The 14020-nt window shown below is 49.8% G+C and overlaps 1 protein-coding gene across 9 annotated transcripts in view; it reads right to left on the reverse strand.

The window, feature by feature from the left end:
• Positions 1-11724: 11724 nt before the first annotated feature.
• The window catches only part of kug (kugelei), a 235591-nt gene continuing 233295 nt past the window's right edge, over positions 11725-14020 (reverse strand). For 8 of the 9 annotated variants that reach the window (XM_069136825.1, XM_046633697.2, XM_046633696.2 and 5 more), the window contains one exon: positions 11725-13581. In XM_069136825.1, the coding sequence (XP_068992926.1) occupies positions 13034-13581 (548 nt within the window). In that variant the 3' untranslated portion in view covers positions 11725-13033. The remainder of the gene's footprint in view (positions 13582-14020) is intronic. The other variant, XM_069136824.1, reaches the window with a different exon arrangement.

A 14020-nucleotide genomic window follows, 5' to 3' on the forward strand; every position in this document is an offset into this window, starting at 1 on the left:
AGATCCCCGAGATCCCCGAGATCCCCGAGATCCCCGAGATCCCCGAGAGATCCCCGAGAGATCCCCGAGATCCCCGAGAGATCCCCGAGATCCCCGAGAGATCCCCGAGATCCCCGAGATCCCCGAGATCCCCGAGATCCTCGGGATCCCCGAGATCCCCGAAATCCCCGAGAGATCCCCGAGATCCCCGAGATCCTCGAGAGATCCCCGAGATCCCTGAGATCCCCGAGAGATCCCCGACATCCCCGAGATCCCCGAGATCCCCGAGATCCCCGAGATCCCCGAGATCCCCGAGATCTTCGAGATCCCCGAGATCCCCGAGAGATCCCCGAGATCCCCGAGATCCCCGAGATCCCCGAGATCCCCGAGATCCCCGAGATCCCCGAGATCCCCGAGAGATCCCCGAGAGATCCCCGAGAGATCCCCGAGATCCCCGAGATCCCCAAGAGATCCCCGAGATCCCCGAAATCCCCGAGAGATCCCCGAGATCCCCGAGATCCTCAAGAGATCCCCGAGATCCCCGAGATCCCCGAGAGATCCCCGAGATCCCCGAGATCCCCGAGATCCCCGAGATCCCCGAGAGATCCCCGAGAGATCCCCGAGAGATCCCCGAGAGATCCCCGAAAGATCCCCGAGATCCCCGAAATCCCCGAGAGATCCCCGAGATCCCCGAGATCCTCGAGAGATCCCCGAGATCCCCGAGATCCCCGAGAGATCCCCGAGATCCCCGAGATCCCCGAGATCCCCGAGATCCCCGAGATCCCCGAGATCCCCGAGAGATCCCCGAGAGATCCCCGAGAGATCCCCGAGAGATCCCCGAGAGATCCCCGAAAGATCCCCGAGATCCCCGAGATCCCCGAGATCCCCGAGATCCCCGAGATCCCCGAGATCCCCGAGATCCCCGAGATCCCCGAGATCCCCGAGATCCCCGAGATCCCCGAGATCCCCGAGATGCCCGAGATCCCCGAGATACCCGAGATCCGCGAGAGATATCCGAGATCCCCGAGATCCCCGAGATCCCCGAGATCCCCGAGATCCCCGAGATCCCCGAGATCCCCGAGATCCCCGAGAGATCCCCGAGATCCCCGAGATCCCCGAGATCCCCGAGATCCCCGAGATCCCCGAGATCCCCGAGAGATCCCCGAGATCCCCGAAATCCCCGAGAGATCCCCGAGATCCCCGAGATCCTCGAGAGATCCCCGAGATCCCCGAGATCCCCGAGAGATCCCCGAGATCCCCGAGATCCCCGAGATCCCCGAGATCCCCGAGATCCCCGAGAGATCCCCGAGAGATCCCCGAGAGATCCCCGAGAGATCCCCGAGAGATCCCCGAGAAATCCCCGAGAGATCCCCGAGAGATCCCCGAGAGATCCCCGAGAGATCCCCGAGAGATCCCCGAGAGATCCCCGAGAGATCCCCGAGAGATCCCCGAGAGATCCCCGAGAGATCCCCGAGAGATCCCCGAGAGATCCCCGAGAGATCCCCGAGAGATCCCCGAGAGATCCCCGAGAGATCCCCGAGAGATCCCCGAGAGATCCCCGAGAGATCCCCGAGAGATCCCCGAGAGATCCCCGAGAGATCCCCGAGAGATCCCCGAGAGATCCCCGAGAGATCCCCGAGAGATCCCCGAGAGATCCCCGAGAGATCCCCGAGAGATCCCCGAGAGATCCCCGAGAGATCCCCGAGAGATCCCCGAGAGATCCCCGAGAGATCCCCGAGAGATCCCCGAGAGATCCCCGAGAGATCCCCGAGAGATCCCCGAGAGATCCCCGAGAGATCCCCGAGAGATCCCCGAGAGATCCCCGAGAGATCCCCGAGAGATCCCCGAGAGATCCCCGAGAGATCCCCGAGAGATCCCCGAGAGATCCCCGAGAGATCCCCGAGAGATCCCCGAGAGATCCCCGAGAGATCCCCGAGAGATCCCCGAGAGATCCCCGAGAGATCCCCGAGAGATCCCCGAGAGATCCCCGAGAGATCCCCGAGAGATCCCCGAGAGATCCCCGAGAGATCCCCGAGAGATCCCCGAGAGATCCCCGAGAGATCCCCGAGAGATCCCCGAGAGATCCCCGAGAGATCCCCGAGAGATCCCCGAGAGATCCCCGAGATCCCCGAGAGATCCCCGAGATCCCCGAGATCCCCGAGATCCCCGAGATCCCCGAGATCCCCGAGATTGCCGAGATCCCCGAGATCCCCGAGATTCCCGAGAGATCCCCGAGATCCCCGAGATCCCCGAGAGATCCCCGAGATCCCCGAGATCCCCGAGATCCCCGAGATCCCCGAGATCCCCGAGATCCCCGAGATCCCCGAGATCCCCGAGATCCCCGAGATCCCCGAGATCCCCGAGAGATCCCCGAGATCCCCGAGATCCCCGTGATCCCCGAGATCCCCGAGATCCCCGAGATCCCCAAGAGATCCCCGAGATCCCCGAAATCCCCGAGAGGTCCCCGAGATCCCCGAGATCCTCGAGAGATCCCCGAGATCCCCGAGATCCCCGAGATCCCCGAGATCCCCGAGATCCCCGAGATCCCCAAGAGATCCCCGAGATCCCCGAGATCCCCGAGAGATCCCCGAGATCCCCGAGATCCCCGAGAGATCCCCGAGATCCCCGAGATCCCCGAGATCCCCGAGAGATCCCCGAGATCCCCGAGATCCCCGAGATCCCCGAGATCCCCGAGATCCCCGAGATCCCCGAGATCCCCGAGATCCCCGAGATCCCTGAGATCCTTGAGATTCCCCAGATCCCCGAGATATCCGAGAGATCCCCGAGATCCCCGAGAGATCCCCGAGATCCCCGAGATCCCCGAGATCCCCGAGAGATCCCCGAGATCCCCGAGATCCCCGAGATCCCCGAGATCCCCGAGATCCCCGAGATCCCCGAGATCCCCGAGATCCCCGAGAGCTCCCCGAGATCCCCGAGATCCCCGAGAGATCCCCGAGATCCCCGAGATCCCCGAGAGATCCCCGAGATCCCCGAGAGATCCCCGAGATCCCCGAGATCCCCGAGATCCCCGAGATCCCCGAGAGATCCCCGAAATCCCCGAGAGATCCCCGAGATCCCCGAGAGATCCCCGAGATCCCCGAGATCCCCGAGATCTCCGAGATCCCCGAGATCCCCGAGAGATCCCCGAGATCCCCGAGATCCCCGAGATCCCCGAGAGATCCCCGAGATCCCCGAGATCCCCGAGATCCCCGAGATCCCCGAGATCCCCGAGATCCCCGAGATCCCCGAGATCCCCGAGATCCCCGAGAGATCCCCGAGAGATCCCCGAGAGATCCCCGAGATCCCCGAGATCCCCGAGATCCCCGAGAGATCCCTGAGAGATCCCCGAGATCCCCGAGAGATCCCCGAGATCCCCGAGATCCCCGAGATCCCCGAGATCCCCGAGATCCCCGAGATCCCCGAGATCCCCGAGATCATCGAGATCCCCGAGATCCCCTAAATCCCCGAGAGATCCCCGAGATCCCCGAGATCCCCGAGATCCCCGAGATCATCGAGATCCCCGAGATCCCCTAAATCCCCGAGAGATCCCCGAGATCCCCGAGATCCCCGAGATCCCCGAGATCCCCGAGAGATCCCCGAGATCCCCAAGAGATCCCCGAGATCCCCGAGATCCTCGAGATCCCCGAGAGATCCCCGAGATCCCCGAGATCCCCGAGAGATCCCCGAGATCCCCGAGATCCCCGAGATCCCCGAGATGCCCGAGATCCCCGAGATCCCCGAGATCCCCGACATCCCCGAGATCCCCGAGATCCCCGGGATCCCCGAGATCCCCGAGATCCCCGAGATCCCCGAGATCCCCGAGATCCCTGAGATCCCCGAGATCCCCGAGATCCCCGAGATCCCCGAGATCCCCGAGATCCCCGAGATCCCCGAGATCCCCGAGATCCCCGAGATCCCCGAGAGATCCCCGAGATCCCCGAGATCCCCGAGATCCCCGAGATCCCCGAGATCCCCGAGATCCCCGAGAGATCCCCGAGATCCCCGAGATCCCCGAGATCCCCGAGATCCCCGAGATCCCCGAGATCCCCGAGAGATCCCCGAGAGATCTCCGAGATCCCCGAGATCCCCGAGAGATCGCCGAGATCCCCGAGATTCCCGAGATTCCCGAGAGATCCCCGAGATCCCCGAGATTCCCGAGATCACCGAGATCCCCGAGATCCCCGAGATCCCCGAGATCCCCGAGATCCCCGAGATCCCCGAGATCCCCGAGATCCCCGAGAGATCCCCGAGATCCCCGAGATCCCCGAGATCCCCGAGATCCCCGAGAGATCCCCGAGAGATCCCCGAGAGATCCCCGAGATCCCCGAGATTCCCGAGATTCCCGAGATCCTCGAGATCCCCGAGATCCCCGAGATCCCCGAGAGATCCCCGAGATCCCCGAGAGATCCCCGAGATTCCCGAGATCCCCGAGAGATCCCCGAGATCCCCGAGAGATCCCCGAGATCCCCGAGATCCCCGAGATCCCCGAGATCCCCGAGAGATCCCCGAGATCCCCGAGATCTCCGAGATCCCCGAGAGATCCCCGAGATCCCCCAGATCCCCGAGATCCCCGAGATCCCCGAGATTCCCGAGAGATCCCCGAGATCCCCGAGATCCCCGAGATCCCCGAAATCCCCGAGATCCCCGAGAGATCCCCGAGATCCCCGAGACCCCCGAGATCCCCGAGATACCCGAGATCCCCGAGATCCCCGAGATCCCCGAGATCCCCGAGACCCCCGAGATCCCCGAGATCCCCGAGATCCCCGAGATCCCCGAGATTCCCGAGATCCCCGAGATCCCCAATCCCCAATCCCCCCCAATCCCCAATCCCCCCCAATCCCCAATCCCCAATCCCCAATCCCCAATCCCCAATCCCCAATCCCCAATCCCCCAGCCCAGCCCAGCCCAGCCCAGCCCAGCCCAGCCTAACCTTTTTTTTTTTTTTTTTTTTTTTTTTTTGTTCAGCGGCGAAGGGGAAATCTTCAAAAGACATCTGGTTGTTCTTGGATGTCATCGGATAGTGCCGGATTTTTACCGGCTAAAACCCCTCCGCCGCTCATCACCCAGGACGAGGCGGAACGGCTTTCGCATTACTTCACCTCGTCCCTGTGGCTGGCCTGTTTTCCTGGCCTCTTATTCTCTCCGTGGCCAGCTCGCCAGCCGGCGCGGAGCATGCTCCTTGCCGGCCTGTCAAGGCTACGCCTCCCTTTCATTCCTCGTACCTACTCGCTATTTATAATTAATTACTATCCCTACTTTACGGTAATTACTTACTCACTACTTATGTAAGCAGTCACCCGCTTGCTACTCTTGCAGCGCGTGACCTACTGACGGCACGGAATTTGCTGACGCAAGTTTTCCGCACCGGCCCGCCTGTACTTGTCCCGCAATTAGTATTAATGTAGTCCTACATGTTAATGGTTAGTTTCATAACAATTATTTGCTACATGTTAGTTATTCCCTATATCATATGCCTAGCGTGTTAGTTATCCTACAGAGCAGTTGAGCAATTGTTATTTATTATTGCTCTGCCCGTTCTACAGTACGTACAGTACGTACACACAGTGCGCGACCTACTGCCGGCGCGGAATTTGCTGACGCAAGGGTTTCGCGCCGGCTTGCCTGCACTGTTGCGTCTGCCCGTACTACTTAGCGTACACACGGTACACGGCCTACTGCCGGCGCGGAATTTGCTGACGCAAGAGTTCCGCGCCGGCTCGTGTACACCTGCACTGTATTTTATACACCTGTCGCATATAAGTCGACCGTGTTTTATACCCAGACCTACTAGGGAGGGAGGAGAGAATGGAGGAGGATCTCACCTGGGCAGAGAGGAGAATAAAATGGCATTTGAGGGAGATAGCAGCTACCGAGAAGAGAAGGGTAAACAGAGTAAGAATAGGGTATGCAAAGATTTGGATAGAAGGGAGGATGTGGAAGTGGGATGAGATAGAAGAGGTGCTTAGAGACGGTGCAGGGAGAGAGAGGGAAAAGGGGCAAGGGGAGGGGAGGGGAAAAGTAGGGGATGGTGAAAGGGATAGGACAACAAGTGAGGAAAGGCAAGAGGGAGATATAGAGGCACAGGCCGGGGGAAGTAGGGAAAGGCAGTCGGGGGAATGGGTAGTGGGGAGGGGCAGAAGCAGGGGGTGCGGGAGAGAAAGAGGAGAGAGAGAGAAGTAGGTGAGGCGGAAAGGGAGGGTTCGAAAGTAGTTTTCTGGAACGTGGCGGGGCTTGCGAGAAAGGACGAAAATTTTTGGACGGGTCTAAGGGAGTGGGATGTAATATTTTGAATGGAGACATGGATAGAGAAAAAGGGGTGGGAAAAGGTTACGAATAAGTTGCCGGCAAGGTATGAATGGGAAGTGTAGTATGCGGTGAAAGAAAATAGGAAGGGAAGAGCAATGGGCGGAATGCTATCAGGGGTAAGAGAGGAGATAGTAAGCGGGGTGGGAGGGAGGGAAGAGTTAAAATAGGGGATGATAATGAGGAAAATAAGTGCAGAGAGAGAGGGGGGGGGAATGGCTAGTAATAGGAATATACGTAAATGGGGATCTAAAAGAGAAGATAGGGGAATTGAAGGAGCGGTCGAAGAGTCAGATGGAGGAACAAAAGTGCTAATGGGGGGGGATTTCAATGCCAGGACGGGGCAGGAGGGGGGAGGATGCTGGGGAGAAGGAGAGGAGGAGAGTAGGAGTAGGAAATCAGAGGATAGGAAAATAACCTCAGAAAGTAAGCAGCTGATGCAATTTTTGGAAGAGACAGGATGGGCAATAATGAATGAGAACATAGAGGGTGATGAGGAGGGAGAATTTACGTCTGTAGGAGGGGCGGGGGTGACGGTGATAGATTACGCTATAGGAGACAGCGAGGTAAGGAATAGGGTCAAAAGGATAGAGATTGGGGATAGGGTTGACTCGGACCATCACCCGGTAATAGTATGGATGAGGGGGGCAGTAGAGGCAGTTTAGAAGTAGGAGGGAGGGGAAGTGAAGTGAAAAAGGGTTGGTGGGATGAGGAATGTAGGCGAAAGAAAGCGGAAGTAAGGCAAAGTCTAAGGAACTGGAGAAAGGGGGAGGGGGACGGGGAAGCGTATAGAAAGGAAAAAAGGGAATATAATAGGCTATGCGAGGAGAGGAAAAAGAAAGAAAAATGCGGAATTCATCAAAGCAGCAGCGGAAGCAAGGACAGAAAGCAAGGTATGGGAGATAGTTAACAGGGAAAGAAAGAAGTGGAAGAGGGTGAATGAGGAAATAGGCGATCAGGAGTGGAGGGAGTATTTCATGGAATTATGAGGTGGAGTGGAGAGCAAGGTAACAGAAGGCGGGGGGGGGGGGGGGGGGGCAGCAAATACGAAGGGGGACGAGGAAAGGGAGCTCTGCAGAGGGAAGAGATTAGACGTTAGCGTATGCCGATGACATAGTGCTACTAGCGGAACGCGAAGAGGAGATGGAGGTAATGTTTAGGAAGTTATAAAGGTATATGGACAGGAAAAGGATGACGGTAAATGTAGGGAAATCAACGATTATGAGATGTAGGAAAGGAGGCGGCAGAAAGAAAAAAAAAATGGACTGGCAATGGAAAGGGAAAAAGATAGAGGAGGTCAAAGAGTTCAGCTACCTAGGGTATATAGTAGAGTGCGATGGGGGCCAGGAAGCACACGTAAAAGAGAGAGTACGGAAGTCAGGGGTAGTAATGAGGCAGGTATGGGGGATAGGAAAAAGAAGGTTTGGGAGGGATTGGGAAAAAAGGATTTGGTTATTTGACAGGCTAGTATGGACGGTAATAGAGTACGCATCGGAGGTATGGCGGTGAAGGGAGTGGAGGGCGGTCGAGGCGGTACAGGATAGATTTTTGAGATGGACCTTAGGAGTGGATGGGCGAAAACCGGGATATTTAGTAAGGAAGGAGCTACAGAGGGAAAAGCTAAGGATTAGGGCAGGGAGAAGGGCATGGAATTTTGAAAGGAAGCTGTAGAGAGGGGAGGGTAGCGAGTTGGCTAGGAGATGCTGGGAAGAGATAAGGGAAAAGGTAGAAGTTGGGAGGCAGGGATCGAGATGGGAAAGAGAAAGGGAAAGTTTTTTTGCGGAAAGGGAAGCAGAGAGTAGAGAGGTAGCCGCGAGAAAGGAGAGGGGAAAGGTGGATTTTAGGGAAATAGAGGAGAGAGAGAGGGAAGAACAGAGAAAAGAGAGGCGGGAAAAAATAAGGGAATCGAGGTACAACAGATGGTACAGGTTAGTGAAGGGAAAAGGGATACCAGGTTATCTGGGAAAGGGCTGGGGGAAAGCAGGTGGACAAGGGTGGCAAGATTTAGATTAGGAAGCGAGATGAAGGTGGCAAGTTACTGGGAAGAAGAAGAAAAGAGAAGGTGTAGGGTGTGCGGGGGGAGGAGGAAACATGGGAGCACGTATGGGAAAGGTGCGTGGGCTTCGATAGAAGGGGGGAAAGCTGGCAGGAGGTGGTGAGGGAGATGTTAGGTGAGGAGTGGGCGGGAGAAGTTTGGATGAGAGAAGTGGAAAGGATCAGGGAGGTACGCGAGAATGAAAGAGTGAGAGATTAATGGGAAACGGAAGTCGAGTAGGATAAGGACAAATAGGGAATAGAATAAGGTAAAATAGGATAAGGTTAAGTAAAGATAAGGATAAAGAATATGGAGAGGATAAGAGGGAAAGTAAGGGAATGGCAAGGCAACGGCACAGGGCACAGTCAATTAGAAAATAAGTAAGGATAAGGTAGGATGTAAGAGTAGGATAAGAATAGGTTAAGAAAACATGTAGAATTATTGTAGAGGGAGAGGAAAATGGAAGTCTTTGTAACCCCAAGGGGATCAATAAATATTATATACATACATACATTTGTAAAGTATGCTCTCGGTTTGAGAATTCACGTTGCGAAATTCACTTGTACGTGTGCACATGCGGTAGTGTCAGAAAAAAAAATAAAAGACATCACGATGGTTCACTCTTAAAAAGGGTTGAAATCTCAATCATGCAAATGAATATGAAGATCCACATTAACAAGCAATTATTTTTTTCAGCACTATAATATAATCTGTACACGTTCTCTATAAAACGGTGTTCATTATCCAACTAATTGTATAAAATTTAAAAACATACTTTCAAGGTTACGTTGACTAAATCCTCAATATCTTCCAATACAAGTCCGTTTATAAGATATGGAAAGGGTTGTTTTAATAATAGTATTTTATCAAATCTCCCGATGGCTTTTGAATATAACAAATAACAAGTTCATTTTTTATTCGCTGTAGAATGGATTAAATAATAATATTTGATCAACTGTTTCGATGTTGAGAAATAGACCCGTGAAGCGGGTTCAGTCAAACTAAATTGAAATAATATTTCTGAATTTTATGCAATTACTTAGATAGAGTAACTCTAGTCATTAATAGATGACGAACAGAGGACATAAGGTCTTTTCTCCAAATCAGTTTAGTTGAGCATTGCAACATTTGTATAGTTAATAGTACTCAAAGTAGCCAAAACCATCGGGACTGTTTGGGCTCAGTATACTTGCACTGTTCCATTTTTTCCATTTTTGATTAATCGGAGAAAAGTTTTTTTATACAACGCTAGGAATGATCACAGCAAAGATACAGATTTTGTTTGCGATCACAAATAATCTATCCGAAGTTACTAGATTTTTCGTGATAATATCTGCGACGTTGTCAAATTTGCTGAAAATCTATCGACATTTATCGATGCGCTTGTGACTGGTTTTGCATCGATGAATATCGTTACGTCTTAGTTACAGAATCACCGTACGTCGCTAGCAACGTCGATGCAAGCGACAGCGATAATTGTCGGTAGAGAGTTGCAGAATCCCGCTACTGGTCGTATCGGCTAACTCACGTACTCTAATCTTATATCTCTATGGGCACGTCGGACGCCTCGGCGGGTGGCATCCCTGGGTTTTGTGAATACCCTGAACGTATCGCTGCAACACCGACGCTTGCACTTTTGAGGTATGCGACCTCTACAGAGCGTTATGTGCGTGGTGTCTCGTCCTAACGGACACTTCTGGAAGATTCGGCAATTAGATTTTAGATTGTGTCGGAATACTGTACTGTACAGATACATACGCATATGTACACTGTGCATGCTCAATCACTGTGTTTATTCACGTCGCCAATGAACTTTTTGGAAAGGGTTACGAGTGTATAGTCGCGTTGACGGTCAAAAATATACTGACCTCATTTTCAGGATTCCGATCGGTGTTACGTCCCAGCTGATAACTCCGGTGACACCCTCTCTTAGTTGATTTCAGCAATGAATCTGTCTATGGGTGTATTCCGAAACATACTTCGAGTAGTGCCGACCGTGACGTCACGCAGTCAACTGCGAACTGCGTTCCGTTTTTACTCCGAGTTGACAGTCGCATTGGTGACCAAAACTACTGATGTGAGTCTAACTGTAACTGTGTGAACGATTCCAGTGTCTAGCATTCGGAAATTTCCACCAGGTACCGTAACGACGTCACATTCGGACGGCTCGGCGGATGGCGTCTCTGGGTTATGTGAATACCCTGAACGTATCGCCGCAACACCGACGCTTGCACTTCTCAATCATGGGACCTCTACAGAGCGTTACGTCCGTGATGTGACGTCGTAACGGACGCTTCCGGAAGATTCGGGAATTAGATTTTAGATTATGTCGGAAAAGTGTACTGCACACACACATACACACGCGTTCACTGTGCCCACTCAATCACTGGATATATCCTCGTCTCCAACTGACTGTCTGGATAGTGTAGCGAGTGTGTAGTCGCGTTGACGGTCGAACATATACTGACCTCATTTTCGAGATTGCGATCGGTGTTACGTCCCAGTTGATAACTACGGTGGCGCCCCCTCTTAGTTGATTTTGGCAATGAATCTGACTATGGGTGTATTCTGAATGTAAAGTGTATGTTGCTTGGCAGTTCCGGTCAGCTGAGAGCTAATCAGTTTCATAATCACGATAATAAACGTATCAAGAATAAAGATTTGATTAGCCGACTTGAAAATCATCCTTTATGTATGTTGAGTCGGCGCTAACAATTACAATTGTACAGTTCGCAAATTATTATTTCATACAATGCGAAAGTAGGCGCTGATGTCTATTGCAGACCAGTATCCTATGCCAGGAACACAAGAACTTTATTTGTCACCGAAAAACTCTTATTTGATGTGTTGTACAAAAATGTCAGCGCCATCTTGCACTGAATTAAGTCACAATTGAATTATATCGTCTTACAAAAGAAAGTTAAGTATATTTTCTGACGGAATGAAAGTATTATTTATGAATATGTATACAAATTAATGGCTTATGGTTCTGTTTCCGCATGATAATTAATAATCGTAATAAATTCCTTATTATTATATGTAATTAGATATTATACTGCGAAGAAATAATACCTATATACTTTGCGTAATGGCAATCTCAATTAGCGAATGAAAGATGGGACGTTAATTTGTAGTTTCGTAAGTATATTACAATTAATGGTTCAAACAACGTTTTTCGTTCATACTTAAATTGTGAATACGACGTATAAAAATGAATCTGTAATTATCAGCAAAATTGCTAATATTACCGTGCAGTCTTATCAGAATATTGGGACAGGTTTAAAATTTGATGTAGGTAGCACCAAAATTTCAATTACAGATATACAGTAGTATATATATACACGTATTGTCCCATCTGATAATTGACGGTGATCATTTTGATAAATGAAACGAAAGTACACTATATATTTTTACTGGAGTCAATTAATAGACATTAGTTGTAGGCGAGGAACATTCCCCAGGTAGTATAGTTCTAGTTGTTTTTTTTTTTTTTTTGTTTTTTTCAAGTTATAAAACATTGGTTCATTTGATGGTTTAACATTTCGGTCATTATATTACAAGTCATTGCAGTATGTTTTTTCTTCATATTTTTTTTCTTCTTTTTAATCATCGTACAAACATTATTATCATCACAGTAAAAATATTTTATATCTTTTTTCAACTATGTATATACCTTGTGCATTCAACACATCTTACCCACACATACATTCACGCGCTCTCATTCGCACATGCTCACTGCTTGCGGAGCAGCTCACTGCCACTAGCATTTTTCAAATTCATTATTCCCTTACTATACCTATAGTATACAGTACAGTATCATACAGTAAATTCATGGTAGTTCATTATACAATATTATTAAGTAGTCCATCAGTTCATTTACAATTTATCAAAATAACATTATGGTAATCAGTTAATAAAAATACGCGAACGAATCGATATGTATATTTATTTATATGTTATATATAATAATATGTTATATGTAGGTATTTTATAATCCCTCTGCATTGTCGAAATGCATCGTGTACAGCGAAAAAATGCGTGGAAAACACTTGACTTAAATTAATAATAATATCTCATCATTAAATTATAGTAATTGGTCTATCAACGTGATCATGATGAATGCAGTGAATTTAAATTTGTCTTTCTTTCACGTAAGAATATGAATAGGTCTTTTTTACGAAGATTTCATGGTTCTTTCACAATTTTCTCCTCTCCGTTAAATATATGACTATACCGAATACATTACCGAGGAGAGCTTGGTTGTAGCGTCAGTTGTGTGTGTGTGCATTCAACTGTCGACCGATAGCGCATGTAAAATAGTAATAAACTCAATTATCAATCGCTGCCACTCGAGTCGTATTTGTAGTATGTTTAATAGGCTGCAAATTAGGTAATAAAACCTAAGTATTCAAAAGTCCAGTATGAGTACAACCCTTGCTGTCTACTAATAATCATGACATAATCTGTGTGAATGGTGTGCGCCGCTATTGCATCACGCACCATCATTCGTATTTCTATAATTATACTATCTATGTTGTATTTATACGTTGGTATTTCAATATAGCTGCCTGCATAGCGACTGCCTATCTATCTATCTGTTATTGATAATATGTACAAAATATCGCGATTAAGAACAACAACTGTTCCTGCGACGAACACAAACACGATCACGTTTAGTCCATTGTCAGTGGGTACGAAGATAATCATAATTGTTTGTCACACCGAGGTTTGCGTGATGCCATTGCCGGGTAACCACACGCGACTACTGTTCTTTTGATCTGTGATCTCGTATTCAGAATCATCGATCTCGCACAGATTAGTAGATAGATCGCTGTTGCTGGTTCCACCGCCCAACAGCGAATTTCTTTCTTCTAGAGTAGTGATCACCGATCCTATTTCGTCAACATCGTCTCCTTTGAGGCATCGGTTCCGTCGGCTGCTTGGAAAACCATAAGGCACTACATCGTCTTCTTCATCAGACTCTAGAGTACTAAGGCGTCCATTGAGCGGATTCGTCTCGTTCTCTGTATCTGTATGAATGTTATAGTGTGGTAGATATGAATTTGGATGGCGAATATAGCTCTCGGTATCTTTGTACTTGTACTCTCCCTCGCCTCCGCTATCAAGTGGGTTCAAACGCTGGCTTTCTGGGCAATAGTTGTGTTCGGAAAACTCTGTTCCACATTCAGAATCTCCTACGTACTCTGATTCTTGATCTTCATCCAAGGTTTCAATATCTCTTGACGGATCTACTGGACCATGCACTGAAAGTCATAATTTTTCCATTTTACTTTCAATTGATTACATATCCGGATTTCAATAATTACACCAAGTCAGCTACAGTAGGTAAAGTGTAATGAGAGACGTTTGTAATTATCAAACTCCCACGTTATCGATTTACATTCGGCAATAGATGATGCGGAAATGTAGCAAAATAATCTGTATCTTAGTTTCATGTTCAATACTGAGTTGTGAAATTTAAGACAGAGCATTCTGTTACACGGTATCATACTTTTGTGTTGTTACGTTCTATTGTTTGAATAAATCACCGTGATTGATGATGTGTTTTTTTTTTTTTCTTTTCACAGATGAAGTGCTTTATTTTTTAGTAATAATATACCGTAGAATTACATGCGAAGTAATTAAGGTAAATTACTGTGTGACGTGATGTTGAAAAGCTGTGAAGCGGCGGTGAAAACTTAC

This window comes from Neodiprion pinetum, chromosome 6 (genome assembly GCF_021155775.2).
Source record: "Neodiprion pinetum isolate iyNeoPine1 chromosome 6, iyNeoPine1.2, whole genome shotgun sequence".
NCBI lineage: Eukaryota > Metazoa > Arthropoda > Insecta > Hymenoptera > Diprionidae > Neodiprion > Neodiprion pinetum.